Source organism: Amaranthus tricolor, chromosome 4 (genome assembly GCF_026212465.1).
Source record: "Amaranthus tricolor cultivar Red isolate AtriRed21 chromosome 4, ASM2621246v1, whole genome shotgun sequence".
Lineage (NCBI taxonomy): Eukaryota > Viridiplantae > Streptophyta > Magnoliopsida > Caryophyllales > Amaranthaceae > Amaranthus > Amaranthus tricolor.
Genome location: NC_080050.1, coordinates 348,220 through 375,050, shown reverse-complemented (window position 1 = coordinate 375,050; position 26,831 = coordinate 348,220). Strand labels below are relative to the sequence as shown.

The 26,831-nt window shown below is 34.2% G+C and overlaps 3 protein-coding genes and 1 non-coding gene across 12 annotated transcripts; 3 read left to right on the top strand and 1 right to left on the bottom strand.

Annotated features, from left to right (window-relative positions):
• Positions 1–2,893: 2,893 nt before the first annotated feature.
• Positions 2,894–4,917, top strand: LOC130811310 (gibberellin 20-oxidase-like protein). The gene is made up of 2 exons (XM_057677565.1): positions 2,894–3,328; positions 3,965–4,917. Exons 1-2 carry the CDS (start codon positions 2,967–2,969, stop codon positions 4,563–4,565), a joined length of 963 nt encoding a protein of 320 aa, XP_057533548.1. The 5' UTR covers positions 2,894–2,966; the 3' UTR covers positions 4,566–4,917.
• A 2,309-nt stretch (positions 4,918–7,226) lies between these two features.
• TRNAK-UUU (transfer RNA lysine (anticodon UUU)) lies at positions 7,227–7,298 on the top strand. Its single transcript has one exon. It is a non-coding gene; the product is annotated as a tRNA-Lys (tRNA).
• A 1,111-nt stretch (positions 7,299–8,409) lies between these two features.
• LOC130811307 (beta-amylase 7) lies at positions 8,410–18,599 on the top strand. Of its 7 annotated transcripts, none has more exons than XM_057677559.1 (12): positions 8,410–8,757; positions 9,312–9,439; positions 9,596–10,259; positions 11,109–11,405; positions 11,886–11,963; positions 12,149–12,352; positions 14,857–15,051; positions 15,423–15,587; positions 15,929–16,189; positions 17,052–17,270; positions 17,402–17,621; positions 18,263–18,599. In XM_057677559.1, the coding sequence occupies exons 3-12, from the start codon at positions 9,825–9,827 to the stop codon at positions 18,289–18,291; spliced, it is 2,103 nt and encodes a 700-aa protein (XP_057533542.1). In that variant the 5' UTR covers positions 8,410–8,757; positions 9,312–9,439; positions 9,596–9,824; the 3' UTR covers positions 18,292–18,599. The 7 variants fall into 7 exon arrangements, with proteins under 7 accessions (XP_057533542.1, XP_057533543.1, XP_057533541.1 ...); XM_057677557.1 differs by having other exon boundaries at positions 8,518–8,757; positions 9,312–9,445; XM_057677555.1 differs by having other exon boundaries at positions 8,518–8,744; positions 18,263–18,593.
• Positions 18,600–18,773: 174 nt separating this feature from the next.
• LOC130811309 (uncharacterized) lies at positions 18,774–25,723 on the bottom strand. Of its 3 annotated transcripts, none has more exons than XM_057677562.1 (6): positions 24,389–25,723; positions 24,233–24,291; positions 23,176–23,304; positions 20,568–20,703; positions 19,645–19,941; positions 18,774–19,330 (listed from the first exon to the last, which is right to left on the bottom strand). In XM_057677562.1, exons 1-6 carry the CDS (start codon positions 25,091–25,093, stop codon positions 19,328–19,330), a joined length of 1,329 nt encoding a protein of 442 aa, XP_057533545.1. In that variant the 5' UTR covers positions 25,094–25,723; the 3' UTR covers positions 18,774–19,327. The 3 variants fall into 3 exon arrangements, with proteins under 3 accessions (XP_057533545.1, XP_057533546.1, XP_057533544.1); XM_057677563.1 differs by having other exon boundaries at positions 18,774–19,327; positions 24,389–25,708; XM_057677561.1 differs by lacking the exon at positions 18,774–19,330 and having other exon boundaries at positions 19,455–19,941.
• Positions 25,724–26,831: the final 1,108 nt, after the last annotated feature.

Here is a 26,831-nt window from a genome sequence, read left to right as displayed (position 1 = left end):
TTCACGATATCCAGTGAATAAGGAGAGTGATATAGTTCTCTCTCAGACAGCTAGGGCCTTTAATGCATCTTTATACTCTAACAGTATGCACAAAAAATGTTGAAGAAGCTCCCAAAGACTCGAGGTGGAAAAAGGCGATGGAGGAAGAAATAAATGCTCTTGAAAAAAATGAAACTTGGAAAAATGTGAAATCCCCAAAGGGAAGAAAATGGTGTGATGCAGATGGGTATACTCTATCAAATACCATGCTGATGGAACAATTGAACGATACAAAGCTAGACTTGTAGCACAGGGTTATATTCAAACATATGGGGTGGATTACTCTGAGACATTCTCTGCAGTGGCCAAAATCGATACTATCCGAGTCTTGTTCTCTATTGTTGCAAATAAAGACTGGCCACTACATCAGTTTGAAGTCAAGAATGCCTTCTTGTATGGGAAGATAGAAGAAGAAGTCTATATCAAAATATTAACACACTAAAAAATAAATGTAAAATCATAAAGGGAAAGAGTGATGATATCACAATATATATATATTTATGAATTTAATAAAAAAAAAATACAAGTTTAGGTTTTTTTTTAAAAGAGAAAGAGTGGGTATAAGATATTAAAAAGAATATGAATCAATGTAAAGTTAAAATAAGAAGGAAAGAAAAGGTCTTGATTGTTTAGGTGATTAGGTCTAATATTTATATTTGTTAGAATTAAAAATTTTCAAATATCCTTGATTCATCTATGTACTAATTAAGTACTATAGAATAATTTCAAACAAAGTAAAAATTGATGAACCATATTGATATATGATGATGTTTGCAATTTGTTATTATAAGGAATTATAAGGGTATGATCATACTGTAAAAATAAGGTTTCATTGCATTACATTGATCGTATTGTAAAGGTTTTCAAAACATACGAATTGATATTTGATATTTCCCTTGAATGTAAAAAAATCTCTTTAGGTCGTATTAAGAAATATCTTACAATTTTACCAATATTTAGGCATTACAATAACTACATTATCACTTTTTATTATCACATGACCATTCCTTACCTCGATAGCAATCCTTACCGCACTTTTTACATATGGCCATGGGTATATAATATATTTGTTGACCCCTTAAACCCACCTAGAGGAGAACCATTTGGCATTGATGAAGATCAGAGCATGTTGTTGCAAGCCAGGCTATGACCATCATATCTGCTTAAGTTTAAAGAAATGTGATAAGTCCACAACTGGAATTTCATTTTATGAGTCATTAAATTAAATCACAGGATATTGGTAAACATTAGACTATTATCTTCTATCCTTTATCTTAAGCCTTATTCTCATTTATTTTATTTATAATTATAATTTAACCTTATTCACACAGCGACAGCTGATGTAAGCTAGTAGCTAGCCACTAGGTGTTGAATGCTATTCCATTACTTCACTAACAAGTAGCACAATTTTTTAATTTATTATTAAATCTACAACTTCAAAAATAATTTGTAATCAATTACAAGGTGGTTCTAGACATGCATTAAATATTTGACCATATCAAGCCTTCAAAGTTTAGGGCTCGAGATATTAATGAAATTTGAGCTCTAATGTTATTAAGATTGAAAGGCACGAAGTAACTTTGATGAATGACTATGACAAAATGACTATGACAATGTTTAAAGGAAATAAACAATGTAAAAAGAACACTAAGATTTAAGGAGGTTCACCCAATGATGACTACGTCCTCCGTGGTGTGTAATTACTTTCTTATATTATCACAATTGATAAATACAACTCTTACAATGAAGTGTTACAAAAGATGTAAGAGAATGCAAAGGCTATGTGTTTAGACTTAGGGGTTTATGTTTGATGTGTTTGGATGAACAAATGAGCTCCCTATTTATAAGGGAGATCACACCAAGCAACATTTAATACATTAAAGCTATTAATAAATGATAATTAAACAGCCCCAAGCACTTGAGGAGTCAAAAAACAAATCCTAGGAGCGTTAGAGGATCCGCTCGACCAAAGCAGAGGCTCGCTCGGTCGAGCGGCCTACAGTGGGCATTCTGATAGCTTTGTTCGACTCAGCATAGTAGAGCATCTTTTCCACTTCTTCATTAAGATTCATAACTCTCACGTTTAAGTCGCACACATTAATGTCTTCATTACTTCAAGAATTATTCCATCACATTCAACACACATTAAATTACTCACTTAAAACATCTATTAACTTACTCCGTTGGATTTCATTCTGTGAGTTCACCCATAAATGCATAATCAATTGGTACATTCAAGTCACCATAAATTTCAACAATTAGTTTAGATTACTTTACTTTGAATTAATTATTTGATTATAGCTCTAAATTTACAACATAAAAATAAAATCATTCAAGCTTATTATGATTTCTTATTCCGTCCTTAATCAAGCATTTAAAAACATCTAAAGGGCAAGTTGAAGGTAAGACATAAGACTTTTTATTCAAAGTGCTACATATAATGACCTAGTCCTTCTCCACTCATCAACCAGAATTACATATACAATAAAAGAGTTCAATATACGTAATCTTATTTCTGTTAATAATAACAAAGAGTTTTTTTTCTATTGACTCTCGATACTAAGCATTATTTACATCTAAAACCAACGAACTATATAGCATCATCAACTAATTAAAACCATTAGCTTAAATTTTTTGTTGACTTGATTCTTTGGCATAGCATTAGAAGTCACCGTAATAAAAGGGTCACGAATTTGAATTTCATTCACCCATCAATTCAAGTAGAATTTTAATGTCGTATATAAGTAAAATATGTGTTGCATTCACACTTCTAACTCGAAAGGCTCTCAGTGTTATAAGGAAGACTTAATTCATATATAGTTTACTAAAGAAGATATTCTCATTGCCTTGTAATCTAACATTTCCAACTGTATCTTGAAGGACAAAGTTAGTTGGAAGGCAAAGCTATTGTCTTTACCTTGAATAGAATGTCTCAATCCCATAAGAGTACTTCTCTAAAACTTTCAATCTTAGATATATCCAAAACACCAAATCCATCTTCTTTATCTTCTCTTTTAGAAGCTTGCAAAGAATGGGGTTTCTTTCAGATCACTAATCATGGAATATCTCAAGAACTTTACACCAAATTAGCCTCATTTTCTACACAAATTTTTAGTCTTCCTTCTGATGTTAAGCTCAAGCTTGGTCCTTTTTCTTCTGTTAAGACATATACACCTCAGTTTATAGCTTCTCCTTTCTATGAAGGACTTAGAGTTTCAGGCCCAGATTTCTTTTCCTCTGCTGAATGTTCAGGTAGACTTCTGTTTGGTCCCAAGAGTACCCAATTCAGGTAACTAGTACTTCCTTTAATTCTCCCTATAGTATAGCGTGGATTGAACATCAACAATTTTCTCTATATGTGTTTGGTAAATGGGTTTTAGTTGACTTTTGGCTTTTGAGTTTGTCAAACAACCAGAAAAAGTATTTGGTTAAATAACTTTTTAATCTAAAATCAAAAAACTATTACGAGCAACTTTTTCATTGACCTTTAAACTCCCTTTTTTCTTAAAAAAATATTTAAGGGTCAACAATCATTTATCAAACAAATTCATTTATATGTATTAAATTTTCTCAACTACCATTCTTCTATGTATTCTAATTAATTTACTCAAACATGGGTTAAACAAACCCGAGCCTAGATTCCCGTATACTCTATCATTCAACTTCAAACATAATGTTAGATTTTCCTTTAGACTAGAAGTGTGGATGCAACACATGTCCTTGTCATATCTTGTGCTAAATATATCCTTTTAATTATTTAAATGAGGTTGGTTGAGGTTCAAGCTTGTGACCTCTTGTCTGCTGGCTCAAATACTATGTCGAGATTTCAACTCAACTTTAAACTTAAACTTATGATTGAGGCTCCAACATATGTTATATACTCTACATATACTTGTTTTAACCTTTACGTAAACTTTTTTGGCAGTGAAGCGGTGCAAGAATATGGAGTAAAAATGACAGATTTATGCAGAAGAATAGTACAAATGATACTAATGAGCTTGGGAAATGATTTTGACAAGAAATTCAATGAAACAGAATTCAGTAAATGTAATGGGTACTTAAGGATCATAAACTACACACCCCCAAAATCATCCCAAGAAGTTGAAGGACTTGGAAAACACACAGACATGAGTTGTATAACAATTCTATATCCTGATGATATAAACAGTCTTCAAGTTAGATCAAAAGAAGGAAAATGGATGAATATTGAACCTTGTAAAGATAGTGTTGTGGTTAATATTGGAGACATGTTTGAAGCTTGGAGTAATGCGATTTTAAGGTCTTCAGAACATCGGATCGTGTTGAGTAAACCAAGAAATCGTTTGTCTTTGGCATTTTTTTGGACTTTTGAAGATGATAAGATGATTTTTGCACCTAAAGAAATGGTGGGTGATGGGAATAATAGAGTTTTTAGACCTTTTATTTGTCGAGATTATGTTCGTTTTAGAGAGTTTGATGATAAAGATAGGTATGACAAAGTGGGTAATACTGTTAGAGATTTTGCTGGGTGTACCGGTGCTACATAATTCGCTGGCTAATTCATTTTTTGAAATTCGCTTAAAATGATAAAAAAAAAGCCGAAAATTAATTATAATTTGCTTTTTCTGATTTGCAATTCCCGAGGAAGTTAGTAAATCATGTGACATCTGAGTGTACAGGTTTGAGATGTATATAATCACATGTAAATCAAAACTATTTGTTTCAAATTCGCTGCCTCCCTCTTAAAGATATGTTCTATATGTGGGTGTATAAATTTAGTTAAATTGAATATATTTCAAGCTGATCGAGGTAGTAGTAAAGATTGAAAATAATAATGATTGTAATGTATTCTTTTTTTTAATTTGCTACAAACTTCAAAAAATTTGTACTTTGATATGCGTGTAAATTCAATGAAATCGAAAAGTATTGGTGTTTGAAACTAATGTTTCTAATGTATTCTTTTTATTTCTTTGAATTTGCTACATATTTCAAAAAACTAGTACTTTGATATGCGTGTATATTCGATGACAAAATAGAAGAGTATTAGAATGTTTCTAATGTGCTTCTTCTGTTTCTTTGAATTTGCTAGACTTCAAAAAATTTGTACTTTGATATGTGTATAAATTATGAAACAGAAGAATATTAATATTTGAAAATAATACGTGTAATGTATTTTTTTGTTTTTTTGAATTTGTCATAGACGTTAAAAAGTTTGAATATTAATATGGGTAGAAATTTAAAGAGACATATGAGTATTATTGGTGATTGTCTGATGCTGTTTGTTCAGCGGTTTTAATGTTGTGATTCGAACTACTGTTTATGATTGGTTGCTGATAATTATTGGATTGTATTTTTCTTTCCTCTTCTGTTATTCAAGGGAGAGAGAAAAATTTAGTTAAATGGCAACTTGATAGGCTTTGACTTAATTCTTTTGTAATGGGAATATTGATTTATTATTAATTCTTTTGTAATGGGAATATTGATTTATTATTACGGTTTAATACTTGATTAATCATTTATCAGTATTTACAAGAATAATTAATTTCACTTAGAAATTAGTATATAGAGATCTCTAGTCTATCCCCTAATATACTAGTTATGGTGGTTGGTTAGTTGAATTTCGAGTCGAATTATTTTTAATCAAGTTATTTTCGGATTAGATTATTTTTAGATTGGTTAAAGCTGAGTTTGATTCAGATCAAGTTTGAATTTTATTTTTAAAAAAATTCTTATCATTAAAAGTTTTACCCTAAAAAAATAATAATTATATTTTATTTTAAAATAAGCTACATTTTTTTTATAAAAATATGAATATGTTGATTTTTAAGGCTTCAACAGATAAATATTAATTCAAAATATTAACTAGAATATGCATATATGGTCATTACTCATTTTTGGTGCTCATCAAAATATGAGACTAATTCCTTACTACTCCATAAGCCTCTACTAATATGCAATATAAACAATCATAATTATAATTATAATTATAATTAAAATGATGACGTGATTAGAGGTAATTAGCTATAAAGTTGAAGAAAAGAGTTATTTAGTTGTAGCATTAGTCAAAGAAGCAAGTGTTTCTTTAAAAATTCCTTAGACTTGCAGGATACAGCTGGGCTATTACTTATCTTATTTATTTTAAATTTGTTGCTTAATTTGAAGTTTCGTTGATCTTTCGTGGTTCTTAGTACTTGATTTTGGTTTTATATGCACCATTTTTGTCAATAGTCAAACAAATTAAATCTAATTACTTATAGTGGTGTTAGGCAAATGATTGATACCTAATTGATAATAACTGAAAGTTGATTAATGTGATTAATGAGACTATCTAACTTGTTTAACTAGCTGATTTTGAACATGCTACTAAGAGCAACTTGTTCAAAAATAACTTATTTATGATAATATATTGTTCCAAGTAAATTTACCACACACTAACATTAAAGGGTTTAACCACACACCTAATCATCTATTCGTACCAAAATAAGCTACTCAATTTGCTATTTTGCAAAGCACCCTTAAGTTAAAAAGTAATGTTATGGCAATATGTAAACTAACATTATCTTTGAGATCACTTCAATGATCCAAATTAGGATGACATAATAACTTATATAAGCTACCTATATATATATAAATATAAATCTGCGTAACTTCCTACATCAAGGAGAAAAGGCCGAATTCAAAAAAATATTAATAAGGTCAATTTATATCCCTTAAATCAATTTAAAAAACAAGTGCAAGTGTAAATCAATTAATCATAAAGCGGTGTTTAAATGAGTAATGAGTTGCATACATCAAGTGATTCACACCATATAATTAATTATAGACTTGTACTAAATATAATAGGAGTAGTTAATTATTTGGATTTGAACATATATTCTCGTCATAAATATTTTTAGTATCTAATTATATATAGATTTTTAAAATTTACAAGAAATACTTTTATTTTGATATGAGATTAATTATTTAATTTAATTTAAAATTTTTAGTAAAAACTCAAGAGAGCATGTGTTTGTACCAAGTAGTAACAAAAAAAAAAATCCTATACAAGAGCTTTTTTATCGACTATATAAGTTATCAATTGGCAGACTTAGACAAGGCGCATCTAGTGTCGTGGTATCAACGTTCGATTCCCCGAATGCTCAATTATTTTTGGACATTTATGATAATTACGTATATTAGTTGTTATATTATCTATAACAATATAACTTGCCGTCTTAGCTCAGTGGTAGAGCGCGTGGCTTTTAACCACGTGGTCGTGGGTTCGATCCCCACAGACGGCGATTTAGTGACTTTGTCAATCATATACGAAATTTTATTACTCATTATAAATAAACTTTATATATTTTACTCGCTATGTTATATTTTCGGAATGAAGAAATTCGAACAAGCTAAGTATCACGGATGTTGAGTGTAATTTCAACAAGCTAAGTATCACGGATGTTGAGTGTAATTTGAATATGACTTTGAAAATTTCATATATGTTTTAGAATTGGAATTAATTTCGTTACCAGTAGTATGAATTTGGATTTTAAATATGAAATGAATAGACAATTTTTAGTCTATCCTATTGGTGTTGAAGAAGCATTATTAAAGGCTATATGAGAGCATTTAAAGTTTACGTCTATTCCTTTTTTAAAGTCATGTGTAGAAACGATGACTTTAGGCAATCAAAATGTGAAAACACTCGGAACACAAGAAGATTTGAATGTAACTTTATATATTCCTTCTCCTTTGCATGTATCATTTATAACCCAAGAAATTCAAGATCCCTACTGCTATTATTGAGTCATCTCCAATCTCCATTGTTGGATGCTAGCTATCGAGTTGACAAGATATAGAAGAACGAGTTCTGGGATAGCGTCTTCCTACTAATAAGGTCCGAGGGAGAGATTTACGAATTACATGGCTAGTACAAACGTTCACACAACTCCCTTGCGGTGTGGATTGGATATAAACTTCATACATTTTAGTTGCTGTGTAATAAATATATGTTAGTTTTACACTAATCCAATCGTTCCTATTATTGTATTTAATCTATCGTTTACATATTTATTTTTGTGAAATACCAACGACAAAGGTTAGGGGTTCATCATTTCCTCATATTAAACTCGCGTTCTTATTTGAACAATTCATGAGTGGATACAATACTAAATATTCAACACAAATTAAATCAATAATAAACTCGAATATGCGAAATTCAACAAAAAAAAATGTCAAATAAGAGTTTGTGTTTATTATTATGAGATATATCCTTTTTAGTGAAATGACTTTTAAATAAGAAGTTTTTATTATAATAGATTTTTAATTTGTATTAATTAGACTATTTTGACATATATGGAGCATGTTTCATTCTGAATTCCACCTCATACGACAATTTGTTTATATTTTTGGCTTATTGCATTTTACATGATGGCAGACACGTGTGATATGTGATCCATGAGAAGAGAGCTAGTGTTAGGCCTAAAATTGATTGGATGGGAGCACTACATTGGCCCTCTCCCATGTGCGAATCCTAGACCTGTGATAATATTCATTCCTTAACACGCTTCACTGGCTCACACGCGTGCTAACTCTTCCCTCCTTCACATGCTCGCACGTTTTACAATCTATCAATCTTTTCTCTCTCCTATCGCCGGAAAATTTGCCGGAACTCCCCAAAATTCTGTCGGAAATCCTCTTTGTAGCATCTCCCTAAGGTTTTTTGCACCATTCATTTCATGATACGGGTCCGTCTTTCTGGTATACTCTTCTCTCTTGTGTTTATGGTGTCTTTTCCCTCTTTTTTATGGTTTGGTTTTAAGGGTTCTGATTCTTCTGAGATTTTTGGATGATGTAATTTTTTCTTGATGACTTGACTTCATTAATTGAAATTCTTATTATTATTTGACTGTTAAACTATGGATTGATGTTGAATTATGCTTAGACTTTTATGATATAGGAATGATTGAATGAAGGTCTGATGTGAAATTTTTTTTCTCGTAAAATTAAGTTATTAAGTAGTTTTATCATCATACAAAAATCATATTCTTTTGTTTTAACTATAAAGTATAAATTATGATAGCTAGACTAATTTTGATTGAGGTAGGTTCATGGGAACATTTGACAAGGTTTAGCACCAAAAACCTTATAAATGGAGCATTGTTTTGAGGCAGAAGGAATATAGTCCTTCTAATTGGTACTGTAACAACTAAGATTATTAGAGAAGTGATACTGTTATAGTAAAAACATTAACCTTGTTCTTATTAGCAAGATTTAGCTAACAGTATTAATTATAGATTGTTTATTGATGTCAGGATGATATCTGGGATGGGGCGAGAGGGTAGCCTTACGCGCCTACATAAAAATTAGGGAGCTTGTCTACTTTTTGTATGAAATCCTAGAAAGGAGCCTGTTAAATGTTCTTCACTCTACAATCTCAATTGTTAGTGTAAGCTTTATAATTTCCTGATATGTTAAACAGTTTTCAAATGCAAGCTGTTGTACGTTTGAGTTGTAGTGTATACAATTTTTATTTTGAATTTATTAGAACTCTGAGCTAAAATATAAAAGGGTTGAATTTTTATCTTTGTTTTGGAAGGACCTCGTTGAAGATGGCGCCCTATGTATATTTGTAGGATGCAAAAAAAGTTGAGACTTTTTGTTATTGCAGCTTCTGGCCGGTGTATTGCTAATATTTCCGGCATATCTTGCAAGTGTAGTGTGAGGAAAAGGCGTCATTTGTTGATATAGAAGGTTTTCTCGTCTAAGTATTAATGGAAAAGAAGACAATATTGAATTCTTTGTAGTATTTTGATTTGAAAAAGAAGATGAATATGGAAACAGGGATTCAGAAATTGATTGGAACTAGTGAAGATGATGAGGAAGAGATGGGTATGGATGCAAAGGAAGAAGATGATGATGAAGAAGGTAAAAATTTGGCTGCATCCATGATGGTCAATATGAATGAAGGAATTGCTATAAGCAGCAATAACAATCAGTTTCATTATCAATTACAAATCCAAGAGCAAACTAATCAGGGAGGAGTTTCTAAAAGGTCGAGGCCATTAGAAGAGAAGGAGAGAACAAAGTTGCGGGAACGTCATCGGAGAGCCATTACTGCAAGGATCTTAGCTGGGCTTCGGCGCCATGGGAATTACAATCTTAGGGTCAGAGCTGATATAAATGATGTTATTGCAGCTCTGGCTAGAGAAGCTGGGTGGGTTGTGCTTCCAGATGGTACTACATTTCCTTCGCGGTCTCAGGTATGTCAATAATTCTTATATTTTAACTTTGCTAGATTATTTTCTGAGGCTTGTTAGACAAGAATGCAATATCTAAAATTAGTTTACGGCAATTAGCATATACTTTATGGGGCAGATGAGCCATGGGAAAGCAAGGTTTTTATGAATGCAATTTGGTCAACAAAACCATTTAAACTTGGATGGTAGGATGTGCTGGTCATAAGATTTATAGAGACATGGGACAGATCCTATAAGGAGATAATGAGGAACTGAAGGTGGTGGATCGAGAGACGAAAGGTCAAGTGCTCTCTTGTCTAGGGCCTTTCAACCCTTGTGACTGATGAGATGTGTACCAGTGTAACTGTGTAAGTGAATTGAAACACTAAAAGGGGTATTTGAAGTATGACCTTTCCTTTCTAAAGCTTGGAGTATTTCACCTAGTTGGTTGTAGGAATAGGTCTATGTCAATGTTTTGGATGTTCGATTGTAGAGTACAGTGTATGGTGGTTTAGGGTGTTGGATTTCAGAGAGGCTTCTGGTGGTCTTGGTGATAACATAAGTCCTTTCTATGTAAACAACGGTTAATTTGTATTGCTGTTGCTTGAAGTGAGGAATCTTGTTTGGATTTCGGAGAGACTTCTGGTGGTCTTGGTGATAACACGAATACGTAGAACTTGGTAGAATTAAATGATTTCAGAAATCTTGCGTTAGTGATGTCATTTCAATGTGTTACTGCAAACTATACATGAAATGGATTTTCAATTTTTTTTCTCTTTGATTGTACAGCCTTGTCAGATGATTTTTATGGAACTTTTGTTCTCCTACTTTTATGTAGTATCTAACAAGGATAATTCTTCTAATCTAAACTAGGGTTCAAGGCCTTCTGGTGATCCATTGATACCAGCTGCCATGCCTACTCAACAAATGTTGCCCCAAGGCCCCCAACAGAATCAGTCTGCCTCCTTCAAAGGTGTGAGCACCGGCTATCATAGCTCTGTGGAATATAACAGTGTTCCAGAAAAAGGTGTTTTCATGTCAACTACATCTCCTTATGATGTATCTTCTAGTTCACTTTCCCATGCGTCCTCCGTAGTTGGTAGTAGAGCAGAAGGAACAGACAACTATCCTCTTACCAGTAGCTCCGTTGATACCATGGGTAACAAGCAGGTGCAGTCTCATGATCTCATCCTTTTTGTTCCTAAGTCCTAAGCCTACTTTTCCACCTCCACGTCCACCTCCAACCCCAACCCCAGCACTCCCCCCCCCCCCCGCGCCGCGCGCCCCTTAACAAAAAGTTGTTCCATTACCGTGATGCCAAAACTTTTTGCTTTACCCTCTCCAGCTTTTTATTCATGCACCTTTTTAAATGCGCGGTTATGATAATAGCTGCTTGCTTAAAGGATGATAGAAAATCCTTTTTTCTCTTCTTTGAATGTTCAATTCTAATTGAGGCATTATAAATACTGGTGACTTAATGAAGTTTAGATGTACATTCTGATAATGTGATTTAATGATGAAAATGCTTTCCGCGCTTTTGACTGACCTATTTGTGTATGTTTTTTTGCTGACTATGCAAACTAATATACTTGTTTATATCAACTTGCTGCTTTGTGCTGCTTAAACTGACTTCCTCTATACAAAGTATAGGTGATTGATCCCTCATCAAGGCTCCAAGAGCATGACTTTGCTGGAACTCCATACATTCCAGTCTATGTAATGTTATCAGTAAGTGTTTGCCTTAGTTTTTTGGTAGTTTCTGTTTAAACCAGATTCTTGGCATTTCTATCGTCAAAATTAAATGTAATCAACTATTGGCTGTTCTTGTCAAGTTAAGGAACAAGTTTTAATTTATGTAAACTGATTTCTTTTAGATACTCACATTCATTGTGGTGTTTACTAATTGATTGCAGTTGGGTGTCATAAATATGAAATGTGAGCTTACTGACCCTGATGGCCTGCTTAAGCAGCTGAGGATTTTGAAATCAATTAATGTTGATGGTGTTATGGTTGACTGTTGGTGGGGGATAGTGGAAGCTCATGTACCACAAGAATATAATTGGAATGGCTACAAGAGACTGTTCCAAATTGTAAGAGATGTCAAACTAAAATTGCAGGTAAGTTTTTGGCTGATAGCTCTCAGGTTTGGATACGTTGATGTTTCACTTTTTTTTCTCTGTTGATTTTCTGAGTGATCTAGGGCAAAGTCAGACCTTAATACTCTGACATGATTTTGATTTTTCCTATGTGATTGATATGTTCCTTTAAATTTAAGGAATGAAAAAGTTTGTAAGATTATGCTTGAATCCCGACTAGAGGTTGGATGATGAACTAATGTATAATTGAAAGACCAGGGACATAATGAACCAAGGCCCCCATTATATTTCGATGAAGTCACTCTTATTTGCAATTTTTTCTGAGTTTTTAATTTTAACTGTTGGAAAGACTGCTCGCCTTTAATTTAGTAGGTGAGTTGCTGGTCCTTGATGTGAGGATTTGACCAACTTTGCTGCTGAAGTCCTATTATCTTGCGGTGATCTGAAAGTTACGATCTTTCTTCTTATGGTGCTTGGACTCTTCATTTCCACTCCGGCACTTCGAATGATGCTTGAATAAGATTATGTCTAACAAGAACAACTTTCTTCTTGATATACTTTTACATTAAAAAGTGCTTTTGTCACTGTAATTAGAAGGTGGGGCCTTGGGGGTTTGGCAAATGGATGTTGGTCGTTGGCTTTTTTACTTGGATTGTTTGACCAGCTGGAAGTGTGTCTTGGTTGTTTAGGAAGATGTTTGGTAAAATCAGGTATTGGCAATTGCGTGTTTATTAAAGAAAAAGTAGACCGACAAAAGCCAACCGGAGTTGTTTTCATTTTGGCATAAAAGCCAGCTTTGGCCAAAACGCCATCTACCGAACACTTTACTCGGCTTTTTGACCAACTAGCAAACCAAAGCCAAAATCCAACAAAAATGTCACTTACCAAACACATCGTTATCTTTGTACTCTTTAGTCTCTTCTCTACTATGTCCTAGCATGTTCCAATTATGAAATTTGCATGTTGGGCTCTTGGATCATACACATGTTATGTTATCTTTATACACTATCATATCCTAGCACTTTTAGTTCTGAAATTTTTGTGTCGGAATTTTGGATCATACCCAAGTGTGATCTTGAATCCAAGTAGGGGTATTCGGGTATCGTAAACCATAGTCTCATAGAAAGTCACTTCTAGTCTTGTCATTCTACCAGCCATTCTAGTACCCTGATCAGTTCTTTTTTGGTCTTATGTGTCTTTTGGGAGACATTGAGGAAATATAGCAATAAGCCTTTACACTAACTGCGTATAAGGTTGTTAGCAATGAAAGTTTTTAACTTTCACAATTCCTTTTGTCTTAGATCTGACCCACTATAATATAAGCTGTTGAAGGAACACATATTGCAGGCTAGGATTGGCCTAGATCTTAAGTTGAATCACTATGAGCTGCTTTTGGGCATAGCTTGTCTATGTAGCATTGGTAGAAATATAAAGGCAAATGGCCTCCAACTCCTTTTATTAGCCTATATTTTAGAGAAAATGGGCCTTCAACCAACCCTGATTTCTGCCCATTTCATTTTTCTCTGGTCTTTTGAAATCCAATTACTATACAAAAAAGGATGCTGCTCAAATTTTCTAGTCTGGTTGTGTGAGAGGTATTGGTTTTGATGTGGAAGGGGGGTATCAAGGGGACCTTCAAGAGTTCTACGTTCCCGGAAGATGTTTCCGCTCTTCCTTCCACATTCTAGCTGTAAGGTTAAGATAGCTTGGAAAATGGAGAAATTGCATGCTAGTGGAGATTCAAGAGTTTGTGTGCATGCCTTAATTGTGCAACCACTCATTCAAGTTGAAGTGGATTATTACCATCCTTGGGAACAAGGTATATGTTTGGGCAGCCAGCAATGTTATGCTCAGTACATGGCATCCCATACAACACACTTACATCTAGGTACTTCTAAGAGGGCAGCATAGAAATGGAAGCAAAAATAATATGATAGAAGGGAATATTTCCTGTTACAATTTGTTAGCAAGAAATTTCTGTTAGCATAATATGTAATTACTTGGACATTTAGAAATAGGATATGAGTAGATTATAAGCTCAAAGGGAGGGGAGTTATATTCATGCTTGGAAAATTACAAAATGTTTTAGACGTTGGGAGTTTTGGGAATACTCGAAATGCTTTCTTACATTTTGTAGCTTCCTATAATTAATATAATCTATCACTTTCCTTTACATACATTCTGCTTTTATCCAACATTTCCTGGCATTATCCTAATTCTATTATTCTGTCCAGAAGCATAGTCATAGCCATATTCATAGTCATCAACCCAGTATTCCCGCACAAAGTCAGGGTCTTCATCATGTTCCAATGTAAGGCTAACGGTCATAACAGATTGGTTAAGGATATCGAGGCTTGTCATACATTTAACATATTCTATTAATCGAGAAAACTTAAAATTTTGGAAAGAAATTATGGATCTAGATTTATGTGTGTCACACTGGAATTGAAATTTTACATTTGCACTCACTTGCTGTTTAGCTTTAATTTTACCTATTGAGGTTGAAATGCGGTTGACTGTTCCAGGTTGTGATGTCATTTCATGAGTGTGGAGGCAATTTTCGCGATGATGTTTGTATTCCTTTGCCCCTATGGGTGGCGGAGATTGGTCGTAGTAACCCCAACATATATTTCACCGATAAGGAGGGACGACGAAATCCTGAATGCCTTTCATGGGGAATCGATAAGGAGCGAGTGCTAAAAGGACGAACAGCTTTAGAGGTATTGCATTTTGATTTGACTACCTGGTTATGAAGTGCATTCACTTCGAATTTTTTTATTCAGTTTGTTGTCTAGTTTGGTGCTCAAATATCTTTTGCTGCTAATTTATCTAGTGAAAGTGTAAAATGGCCTTCTGATAATTACAGGAGCACTCCCCTCTTTTTCTTCCCATTCCTCTCCTCATGGATTCTTCTCCATTCACAACGTCTCTTCCTCTTCTCATGTTTTCCAAAAAAGAATAACTGGTTCACTCTGTTACCGTCACCACCTTAGAAAATTCAAACTGTTGCATTGAATAATTCATCCATAATAAGACTTAGTGTAATAGAGATGAAAGTCATGTTTCTTGCTGTCTTCTTAAAATGATTCAGGTCTATTTTGATTTCATGCGAAGCTTCCGGATAGAGTTTGATGAGTTCTTTGAAGATGGTATCATCTCCATGATTGAAGTTGGACTAGGTCCATGTGGTGAATTGAGATACCCCTCTTTCCCCGTTAAGCATGGTTGGAGATACCCTGGCATTGGGGAGTTTCAGGTTATTTTCAAAACTCTCTTGATATTGTGAATTGTCTTGCTAAGTTTGCTTTGTATACATAGGTCTTTTTTCTTATAAAGTTGCCTCCTTACATCTTTCGTGGATTACTGTTTCTATTCAAATCTATTTCTTGTGAAATGTCTTGCCTAGTTGCATTCTGATGTACAAATTGATTACTATGCTCATATTGCTTGAGAATTACTTTTTTTTTTTTTTATGTTATTGGTGTGCTGTGTGCCACACTATTAAGCTTATGTGACCTATATCGAATAGAGCACCTGGACTTTGTGTAATGTTACTTACGCATACAAATTTACCCTTTTCTCTATCCTGTATGGCAGTGTTATGATCAGTATATGTTGAAAAGCTTGCGGAAGGCAGCTGAAGCCAGAGGACATGCATTTTGGGCTAAAGGGCCAGCCAATGCAGGTTTCTACAATTCGCGGCCCCAGGAGACTGGATTTTTTTGTGATGGAGGTGAATACGATGGCTATCACGGCAGGTTTTTCCTTAACTGGTATTCTCAGGTCTTAGTTGAACATGGTGATCGGATACTTTCTCTGGCCAAGCTAGCTTTTGACGGAACTTGCATTGCTGCAAAGGTGTGTTTCCTTTATTAAAACTTGCATCATTTTTATATTGAGGTCCATAGTAGCAGGGCTACAGATGGGTCTTATACTATACTGGAAGCAAGAAACTATTTTTTGATTTTTGAAGAAGAAATTTTAGGCATTCCATCTATGGTTTTTCCATGTTTTAACTTTGAACCACTTGCATCTTATACTTAAATTTTACCACACCTTGTATCCAATAAGGGGTAGAAGATTCTTGTTCAATATATCTGGAGTTTATCTTTGGCATTCCATCCATCCTATAGGGCTTGATTCTGCTTACCTTGCATTCTTATAGGGGTAAGACTTAAAAGAGTCCTTGTCTGATATATGTGTTGGTAAGCATCTACACTTCAGTTTCCATCCATTACGCTTGAGCCAATGCTTCTGAAGCACCAAATGACTTAGCAAATAGGTAATCTTCTCCGAGGGGTTTGCTGTGGGTTCTTTGAACATAGACACTTATTAAATGGGATAGATGAAATGCACTCACAATGCTTTCTTCTCTACCCTGGTGAAGAGCCTTTTCTTACTCAGGGTCCTGATATAGAGCAACACTTGAAGGAACTACCGTTGGAACCAGTTCATCTCATATAATGCAAAAACTTTGCTTTGATTTTATTCTTATTTCATAATTCCATCCATTTATTGGTCTCTCTATGTCACCAATGATGTTAAGTTGAAAGGCATTTTATGGAAAATTAGCAGAACGGGGGGGATGGAGTTTTAGGCTTGTACATACATAAAGCATGTGCTTAATTTCTGATGTTAATCTTGAAGGCTAAAGCTCTCATAACTTCAGAAATTTCAATTTACTGATGTTTCAACTCTTAAATGTAATTAATCCAAGCAGATATCAGGGGTACATTGGTGGTACAAGACTGCCAGTCATGCAGCTGAATTAACTGCAGGTTTCTATAACTCATGCAATCGTGATGGTTATGCAGCAGTGATGTCCATGTTAAAGAAGCATAGAGCTGCTTTGAGTTTCACGACTGCAGAAGCGGCCATGTTAGATCAGTCCGAGGATTCCTCTGAAGCACTAGCAGATCCTGAAGGCTTGGCTTGGCAAGTAAGCACCAAATTACATTGTTGTGCGGCCTTACCTCCATTTATTCCAGTAAAAATAAATAAAATTTTCAAGAGTGCTTACAAATAAGGATTAAGATTGTACTAGTAAAGTGCTTTTCTTTTTTGTTGCAGGTACTGAATTCTGTATGGGATGTTTGCATTCCAGTTGCCAGTGAAAACTCTGTTCCTTGCCACAGTAGAGAAGTTTATAACAAAATACTAGAGAATGCAAAGCCCGTTAGTGATCCTGATGGACGACATATGCTTTCATTCAAATACAATCGGCTTAGCTTCAAACTCATGGAAAGACAAAGTCTTATGGAATTTGAAAGATTTATCAAAAGAATGCATGGTAAGGCTATTTTTGCAAATCTTTCCTGCCATAAATGTCCCAGCTAGTCAAGGGGGGTACTCATATTGTGTTTTTGAGTCTTCGTCCAGCACTATTCATGGTCATTTCTTGCCTTTCAATGTCGCTCCATTCTACCACATTTTTATCGTGGAGGCAATGGTGCTGTCCAAATTTATGTTTTAGGTGTTCAATTATCACGGGTTATAGAAAATTAAGGACAATGGTAAAAAGAATGTCATGAGAACTACTGGTCACCAGTCACCACCTACAAGAAGGATTAGTTCCCTTTTTCCTTTTTTCCCTCATGATAGGTGTTCAGTTATCACGGGTCACCACCTTCAAGAAGGATTAACTCCCCCTCCCCCTTGTAGAATCCACTTATCTACAGCCTTACCCCAAATAAAAAAATTACTTGGGCATATTGTTATATTAAGTTTCTTAAAAAACATATTATCGGGGATGGAGGCAACAGGTCTAGTTGACCCTCCCTAGCTCCGCCATTGTGTGGAGATTTTCGAATCTTATGGGCAATTTAGTTCACTGAAATGAATATAAAATGCAGCTTACAATGTAATATAAGTATAAAATGATTCCATAATGCCTTTGGCAAAGTATAATAGTGTAACATGTACTTGTTGCAGGCGAAGCAGTTCTTGACCCACAGATATAATTGAAGATTAAATTATCCATTTCTCCTGCAGATCTGACAATGGCATGCAGTTTTTAGTATGGTTTTACAAATTGGATCTTGAATCCCCTCGGTGTATATTCTTATTGTACATGATTTGATTAGGGGATAAGCTGTTCTAATTTGTTCTTGGGGCTTTGGCCTTTGCGGCTTGATAACCAAAATTTTACGTCCAATTTAATATATTGGTGTCAAGTTGTACTTCATATTTTAAATTTATGCATGCCTTTTTCTCATGAAAACATTAATGTTCAATGTTTGAATGGTAAAATGTTAATCAAGCCACGTCAATGCGTCGTAAAGATTTTTAAGTTTATCACAATCGAATTGTAGGCATATGGATTATATTAACAATAAACTTGATAAACATTATTTGATGCTAAATGTGAGTAGGTTTTATGCTTTTTTTAAAAAAAGGGTTTTTGCTTTATTTCTCAATGAATTTAATAAGATTTTAGTCCTTTTATTAAATACTTTGTATTAGGGATTTTTTCTTTTAGTAAAGTGTAATCTTTAGTTGGTTAAGAATTCCTAAATACATTATTATGGAATTGAAGGTAAATTGGATTTAAAACAATGAAGACTTATGATTTAAAGCAAAAGAAGATCATGAAAGACAAAGAAAGAAGAAAATCAAAAAGGGAAAACAAAGACTCCCACTAAAATAGACATATCTCTGAGACTCAAAACTTCTTTATAAGATTTCAATTGGAGTTTAAAAAATATATTACATGCCCATAATTGATAACCAAGCATGGTATGGTCATTTGAATTTCAGTACGCAATATAGGATGTAGCATGGATGCACCCACAAAGGTGCAAGGTTCTGCATTTTAAGGTCCAAAATATTTGCTAATTGTACAGAATGTTGTTCCCACTTCATCACTTGATGCCACGCTTTCCTCTCCGTACAAAGCGCGCTCGAGTCGCGCAGTCCTTGACATGTTAAAACATTGATTTTATATATCCGAGCTTTCCGATCTTGCTACATCCGTCCACTATTTGCACAGATTCCCTACTACTAATTGAATTAAGTTTTCTAATTAGTTTAGGATAGTTTTCAGTATAAATACGGTCATTTTACCTTCAATTGCACTTGAATAATACCTTAGTTTTTAAAGTTTTCTCTCTATAGAAGAAATAAATGAGCAATGCATCTCGATCTCAAGCTTATATAGAAGAAATAATTGGCGATAACGGTTAAATGAATTCACTCGAATGAAAACTAGAACAGGCAAAATTGATCTATAATACTGATGCAATAAAATTTATTATGTAAAATATACTAAAATTAATCAAAGAATGAGATAGCAAGCAAATTTATTATTTAAGTACCATATGGCCAGACTCATCGGTGTGAAAAAGTCGCCCAACAAAATCACCCCAACTCTCCCTCTTCGTCTTGGATGACGACAACGAACCTTCTGCACTTGATTTATTTGATCCTTCACCTGACTCGGGGTCATTAAAAGTTCCGTATGGGGAAGGTAGATACGAGTGAGGAACGTCCAAGGCAACAGCCCTCTCTAGGGCTTCTCTGTACTCTTGTATATGTTCTCGTGCAAGTTTCTCTTGCCGCTCCATTCTTTGATTTGGAGGAATCTCCATGACATGTTCATTCTCCATCATCAACTATAGCAATAAGAACCGAAATTGAGTTAAATTTGTGACTTTGATGAGATAATAGAAGTTAACTATAAGGTGCGAGTGATCAAGAAAGCACTAAAAAGGTACAACATCATACAACAAAAACATTCCATTACACCAATGTCATTAAGTGGCTCGCACCTAGTGTGGAATTTGGGGGTCAGATCATCAGATGTACACTACCTTACCCTTGTTACTAATAACACTAACAAAGAGGTTGTTTTCCGATAGACCTTTGATAGATAAGGTCATGTGCAACTTCACATATATACAAAGCGCACATGAAACATCGAAGTACATGATAAAAACGATACATAAGTCCTGATCAACCAGGCCACACGTTCTGACTAAAAATTTTAGTTTGAATAATGAAATGAACAGCTTTTCCTTTAAAGCAAATAGAGAACTTCGATATTGTCGTCAAACTCTAGGGTAAATTTCATTTTTCAAATAAAATGGTAGTTTGACATGCTACACAATTCCTATGTATTTCCGACAAAAACAATTTAACAATTGAAATGGATTGTTCATTAGTTTTAGTACCAGCGGGCTTTGCTACTTCAAGGTAGTGAAGAATTTTTAAAGAAAAAGGAACCAATTCAAGAACTTACATCGAGAGCAATTTGCGATTCTCTTTCGATCCAAATGATGCCATGGTCTTGAATAGAATTGCAGGATATGATGATATGCTCAAATCTTCCATCGACAGGAACAGCTGTTCTCACAACTGGAGGAAATCTTTGACATCTATTACCCAAAAACAGAAGTTTCAGAAAACGGGTGTATTGGTGAAGATCTTGTTTTTCACAGTACAGTGAATTACGAAAACCAGCAACAAATCACGACAGATTCTTTCTTTCCTTCACTGAGAGGAAATACCTTACATATTGAGACCTTTCTTATAAAAAACATCATCCTAAGTTTCACTACAAACAACAATGAAAATGCGAAGAGAGTAGATCACATGCTCAGTGGTATACACAATTATTGGCATAAGGCATAGTGCAAAAACACCGCCACATCATCGGCTGAGATGCAAAGATTTTCAAAAAAAAAGATTTGATATTCACCGTATTGTATAGGTGTAAAAAAACCGTGTTTTAGGCCATTTCAAGGGATTTCTCATACTTTCGTTACGGTAACTGCATCACCCCCCTTAACGCATCACCATGTCGTTACCGCGATCACGACTTTTGCATATGGCCTAAGGTGATGGCTTTGCCTTCCTGTTCTATAGCATCCATATCTTTCCGAATGAAAAATTTGACAGACCACTGTGGCATAATGTCATCATTTCTATTGTGACAATACGTAAAGACAAAGCAAGACACAGCAGCAGGGGCTTCTTATAGGTAATAATCATATTATTGCATCAGAATAGATATGTAAAGAAAATTATTCGCATTACCAAGCTGATACACTACAACAAATTCACCTTCAAGCAGTTTGATTTTTTTCATCCCTCTAGCACGGAATTTAATTCAACCTAAAGCTATCCTTTTAAAGCATAGGCCTGTCATAGGCATGGACCACATAGCCCTCTTAAAAAGGTAATTATTCTATGCCCTTTCGGTCCACCTCAACAATTGAGATTATCAAGTCTCCACATGAACTTGATAAGTGCTTTTTTGAAACTACTCATTGAAGAACTCTAAAACAAAATATCAATTTATCGCACATCATTCACGGACTTACATGGTGCCTTTGCTCCAAAAATTTTAGTTTACCAGACACCTTTTAATGTTGGGTGTGGCAACTCAGCTAATGAACTCCATAAAAAAGAAACAATTTTCCTGCCTATAGCATAATCAATGGCCTTTAAGGCTCTGAGACCATTCTTAGCAATGAACATACCTTTGGTGTTTTGAAAAAATTAATAATAGATTAGGAAGAAAAAGTTGAAAAATATGATAGTTAATTGATAAATAGGGGAAAAGAGAGTGAAAAACATCATGCGTTAGAGAAGACAAAGTGATTTTCAAACTTGTCAGAATAAATTACCTCCTCCTCTCCGGATCAAATGTCTCATTTGTTTCTTTGGCACTATTTACAAATCACTTTTAGTTTGTATTTTATTCTCAATCCAGAATTTAAAACATAGTTAAGTGGGGTATTGTTAGATTCGTCTTAACGTAAATTTTATTAATATCAACTTTTTATAATTTTTAACCATGCACAATTAGAAATATTTAAGATTGAAATAGTGCATCGGTGTGTGTGCAAAACCAAATGGCATATTTAATTAAAATAGGATGAAGTATTGAAAATTTGAACACACCAAAAGCTATCATCATTGTTAAGATTTCCCTACAGGTCTCCCCTCACAACCATGTGTGCTCGAGAATCTAGCTATAATTAGTTCCAAAACATTGCATATAGCAACTTTAACGGACACATCTAAATATTGAATTTGGGTAAATGAGAACCCAATCTACAAAACTTATATTGTTCTTACCTATAGCATAAATAATGGACTTTAATCGAGGACTGTGACTGTCCAAAATTCTCCTCAAAAATTTCCCACAACATATACGCTCTTGAATAAGCTAAGTCAGATTCCTATCTTTTAGCCCCAAAAAATGATTACATAATGCAAAAATCTTGAAACTAAAGGTGAATTAGGATTTGCATAGGGATTGATTCCTAATTTTTCAACTTTAATCGCTAGTCCCCTTTAAACTTTATGTTATTTTTTCCTCGTACAACGGTACAAGTATTTCAAGTAACAAAAATATAACCCCCATGAGACACACGAAAATCAGGATCAAACCCTCTTAACCCGCCAAAGAAATTCTCTCTGCTGCAAACAAGATTTTCAAGTTGCAGATTAGATTTGGTATGTATATACTTGAACTCTTGAAGTCTGCTCTCTGTTTGATTACTTAATCAAATTACGTGTCATTTACATCTTAAACTATGATTTACATACCCTAATCTTATTTAGCCTCTCATATTTGTCTTTGTTTACCAAAACTTCCAACCTAGAATAACATTTTTAGGTTCACTAAAAATCCATGAATAAACTCAGATATTGCAGTTTCAAGTAAACAGAGCATGAACATGTGACTAGTTTTGCGTTATATGTGAAAACTATTATCCAAGGAAGTACAAACACGGGAACTCTAAAACTCATCTCAAAATCTTCTCTTGGCTTGGTAGCCAAATGACGCTAATAGCACTGAATGGATAAAATGAAATAGTAACCTCAATGTGACATACCTAAAGGGTTTTCTCTCCACAATGTGATATACACGGCCAGGTGCATACAGCCTCCTCGGATCAGTTATCATATTCTCCTCCACCATACAAGTGTCTTTCAAGCACATGTAGCACAATAAGCATGGTAAACTGTAAACAAAATTGAAGTTAGCATGCATAAAGATAGATATACGGATTACCACTCCTGTAACCAAAATATGAAAACACACATTCCCATATCATTCAAAATAGTGACCATAAGTCAAGCTAGCTATATTACGGCACAATGTTGCATGTTTACGATCAAAAACATGCAAAATTGCAAAACCATAGCAAGTATATATACAAATTAGCGCATTGCGGGATAGAAAACAAAGGTGGTTTTGCAAAGAAATACTTTGAATCCTTGCAATTGCAAGTTACTGTTACAATTTCACAATAACTAAAAGTCTGAAACCATGTTGAGATCCCAAATGATAAAAAATTCATCTAGTGTCCAGTTATAAGAAAGCACCTTTTCCATTGCCGGTATAGATTCTATTCAATATAATTACAATAAGTACATTTGCAAAGCACCCATAAAGCTAACAGACACAAGAAGATTGACAATTTAGAGCAGATACATATTTTTTGAAGGTGAGTCTAAATTGAGTTCCAGCCTTCCAGGCCCTTGACAATTTCAATTGGACCAAACACATGGAATAGCACAAAAACATTAGGAGGTAACTCATAGCTTTCACAACCATAATTGATAAATTTGAGTTTATGAGTTTTGTGATCTATGTGCTCGAATCAATATAGTTGCAATTACCCTATTAACGACATATAAGATTGTCATCACATCTTGAATTAGAAATTCGGAAGGGGGCCATAGCCGTAACTAATGCAATACATACAAGTTCAAAGGGACTGGATTTCAAAGTTTTTATTTAAACAACCTAACTGCAACAAGCACACCAGATGTTGGATTGCCGTATTTCTAATATAAAACACACTAGCTAATCAATCTAGTAAAGGTTATCCTCCCACAGATAGGGTATTACATAAAACCGGAGTTCAACACATACAAGATCATTACCAGATTAGTGACTTCAAGACATCTTCTAAATCAGCTGTTGTCCGCGGTAAGAAATCATCCTGTTTAAGAGACAATCCTTTCATGAGAAGTGGGTTTGATAATCTGTTAATGTGGATAAATGTGGGTTTCAAGCTTGAAGAAAAATAAAGGTCATACCTGAAGCACCACAGAATACACGACATCTGCATATCGGACAGCCAGATTCAAGGACATACACCTCGGAGGAGCCATTGCATAGCATCTAATCCTCTTTCTCTCAATATTCCCCAACATTTCCCTATTTAACACCGCCACAAGCGCCAACAAAGAGACTACCCCAGCACCCAATGAATGACCAGCAAAAGTCAATGTAAAAGTAGGGTGTTCCTCAAGCAAATCCCTCAACACCCCATGCTCCGTATCGAAAACCCATTGAGCCGCCTTTAATAGACCATTGTGAACATACCCACCATCAAACGGTGTCTTCCCTAATTTATTGTCCAACAAAATGGCTCGATCGCTCTCTCTCCCCATAGTTAATCCCCTTACAACCAACACCACATCAGCATTTTCATGATCAAGATATATTATATAAGGAGTCACCCTACTCTCAGTATCATCATAATCTTTTCGTAAAACTACCCAATCAGGATTCATTCTATACCCACCGGGAGGCGCCCAAATGGGATTCCTAAGATCATCCTCATATACAGCTAAAATATATCGACAAAGTCTAGCTACAGGCTGAAATTCCTCAGCAGTAGCAAGCCCCCAATTCTCGCTCTCATGGCCGGCGGTGTATATACACCGCTTCCATACCCACCTAGCACAAGCTAAACAATATACACATTCAACTATAGGCAAACAACATGCAAGTGACATTTGCTCAATGTTGAAAATACATCATCAATACTACTGATCAACTATTTCTTGGAACTATGGCAATCTGTATGTGCCAATTTCCTCAATTAACGAAACATACCCTCAATTGTGCTCATCAATTATACATAGAAATTGAACTTAAATAGTCTTATGACAAATGGGTATTCAAATCCTAAATTTTGATAATATGAATATAAATTACAGCAGAATTAATAGCCAAATAAAGTCTCAATCGTTCAACAGGGGGTTTTAGAACTTGAACTAATCAAAAAAAAATGACAAGCAAAGAATGTAAATTTATAGATCATGTTTTATCTAGAAATTTCCTAATGAGAATCTATACAAGGATAAAGACAAGATTTTTATGAACTTGCAAAGGATGAACATTCAAAAACAAAAGATGAATTTGCCCACAAATCGGAAGACTATTATTTGATTCTGGAAGTTCAAAAACAGGTAACAACAATCATTCAGAGTTGAAGGGAAAGTAAAAGGGGTTTGAAGGTGGAGAAATCTAAATTTGGGTCTTGGTGTTTGAATAAGAGTCGAGACAAATTTTTTTAAGTATAATTTTCTAGAAGAAAAGAGCACAGTCTTGATTGTTAGCTGGAGTTCTGGCCTACAAGTACCTATTCATCTCAATGACCAGATAGAATGGTTTTAAAAATATAGAAATTATATATTTTTCTTTTACAGTAAAACTTATGGAAAAAATTGGTTTAACTGCATGATTGGTATGGAAAGATAACTTTGGGTTGGACCGCAAGGGTTCCTTGCCTCGATCAAGTTATGATGCGTCAGCCGGTATTTTGAGAGTTCATCTTTTTAAGAGACATCGCTAGGTGTCTGGTATGTCGACCTAATAATTTGAATTTTACTTTTTTTTTTGTTATTTATATAATATCATTTAAATGATTTTAATTACGTATTATTTATGGCAGATTGTTGCATACATTCGTTTCTTAGTGAGATGGATGCATATTGGGCCAACATAGTGCTTTAAAAGTTTCAAAAAAGAAAAAAATAGTTTCAACTGTCATTATTTTTCTTCATTATTCTCTCCATTTTCTTCTCCATTTAACAATTAAAAATGACGACAAATAATGAAGATGATGATGCCAATCGATGGTGAAGATGGGAACCTTGATGGCGTTGTTGATGATAACAATATGATGCTAATGATGATACATGGTGAATTGCATTGAAGTTCTTGGGTCGATCAAGAAGACAAGAAGGATTTGATGAAGAATATGAGGATCGAAACTTAAATAGGTAAGAATGATAAAAGTAGTCCTTTTTAAGTTACAAAGTAGGCCTTAAAAGCTATATAGTAGGTGTTATAAGATCCTAAGTAAGGGTTTTAAGATATTAAAGTAGGTGTTTTAACATAAAATTAATTGTTTAAAGATACAAAGGTAGTCATTTTTAAATATCTAAAATACGTTAAAAGACCCAAATTATGTATCTTAAGACCTAATAAAGGGTTGTGCTAAGATCTAAAGCAGGTGTTTAAAGACTCAAAGTATGTTAATTTTAAAACAATAATCCAAAGTAAGTGTTTTAAGATCTAAATAAAGTAGGTGACTATGTGTTGTTAGTGTTAGTATAGGTATAGTAAGACTCGAAGTAGGTGTTTTGAAATGCAAAGTATATGTTTTTAAAGACTGTTTTGATCAGTAAATATCAGCTACAATTAATAAAATCTATAAAATTAGTAAAAATTAGGTAAACTAAAGAG

Excerpts from the sequence above, each read along its gene's own strand:
- LOC130811310 (XM_057677565.1), top strand. The coding sequence starts at position 2,967 with ATGTCTCAATCCCATAAGAGTACTTCTCTAAAACTTTCAATCTTAGAT. Across the intron at positions 3,329-3,964 it reads CCCAAGAGTACCCAATTCAG|TGAAGCGGTGCAAGAATATG; the intron begins GTAACTAGTACT and ends CTTTTTTGGCAG.
- LOC130811307 (XM_057677560.1), top strand. The coding sequence starts at position 9,825 with ATGAATATGGAAACAGGGATTCAGAAATTGATTGGAACTAGTGAAGAT. Across the intron at positions 15,052-15,422 it reads AAGGACGAACAGCTTTAGAG|GTCTATTTTGATTTCATGCG; the intron begins GTATTGCATTTT and ends AAAATGATTCAG. Across the intron at positions 15,588-15,928 it reads CTGGCATTGGGGAGTTTCAG|TGTTATGATCAGTATATGTT; the intron begins GTTATTTTCAAA and ends CCTGTATGGCAG.
- LOC130811309 (XM_057677561.1), bottom strand. The coding sequence starts at position 25,093 with ATGTCACTTGCATGTTGTTTGCCTATAGTTGAATGTGTATATTGTTTA. Across the intron at positions 20,704-23,175 it reads GTGGAGAGAAAACCCTTTAG|ATGTCAAAGATTTCCTCCAG; the intron begins GTATGTCACATT and ends TTTGGGTAATAG. Across the intron at positions 19,942-20,567 it reads AATCGCAAATTGCTCTCGAT|TTGATGATGGAGAATGAACA; the intron begins GTAAGTTCTTGA and ends TTATTGCTATAG.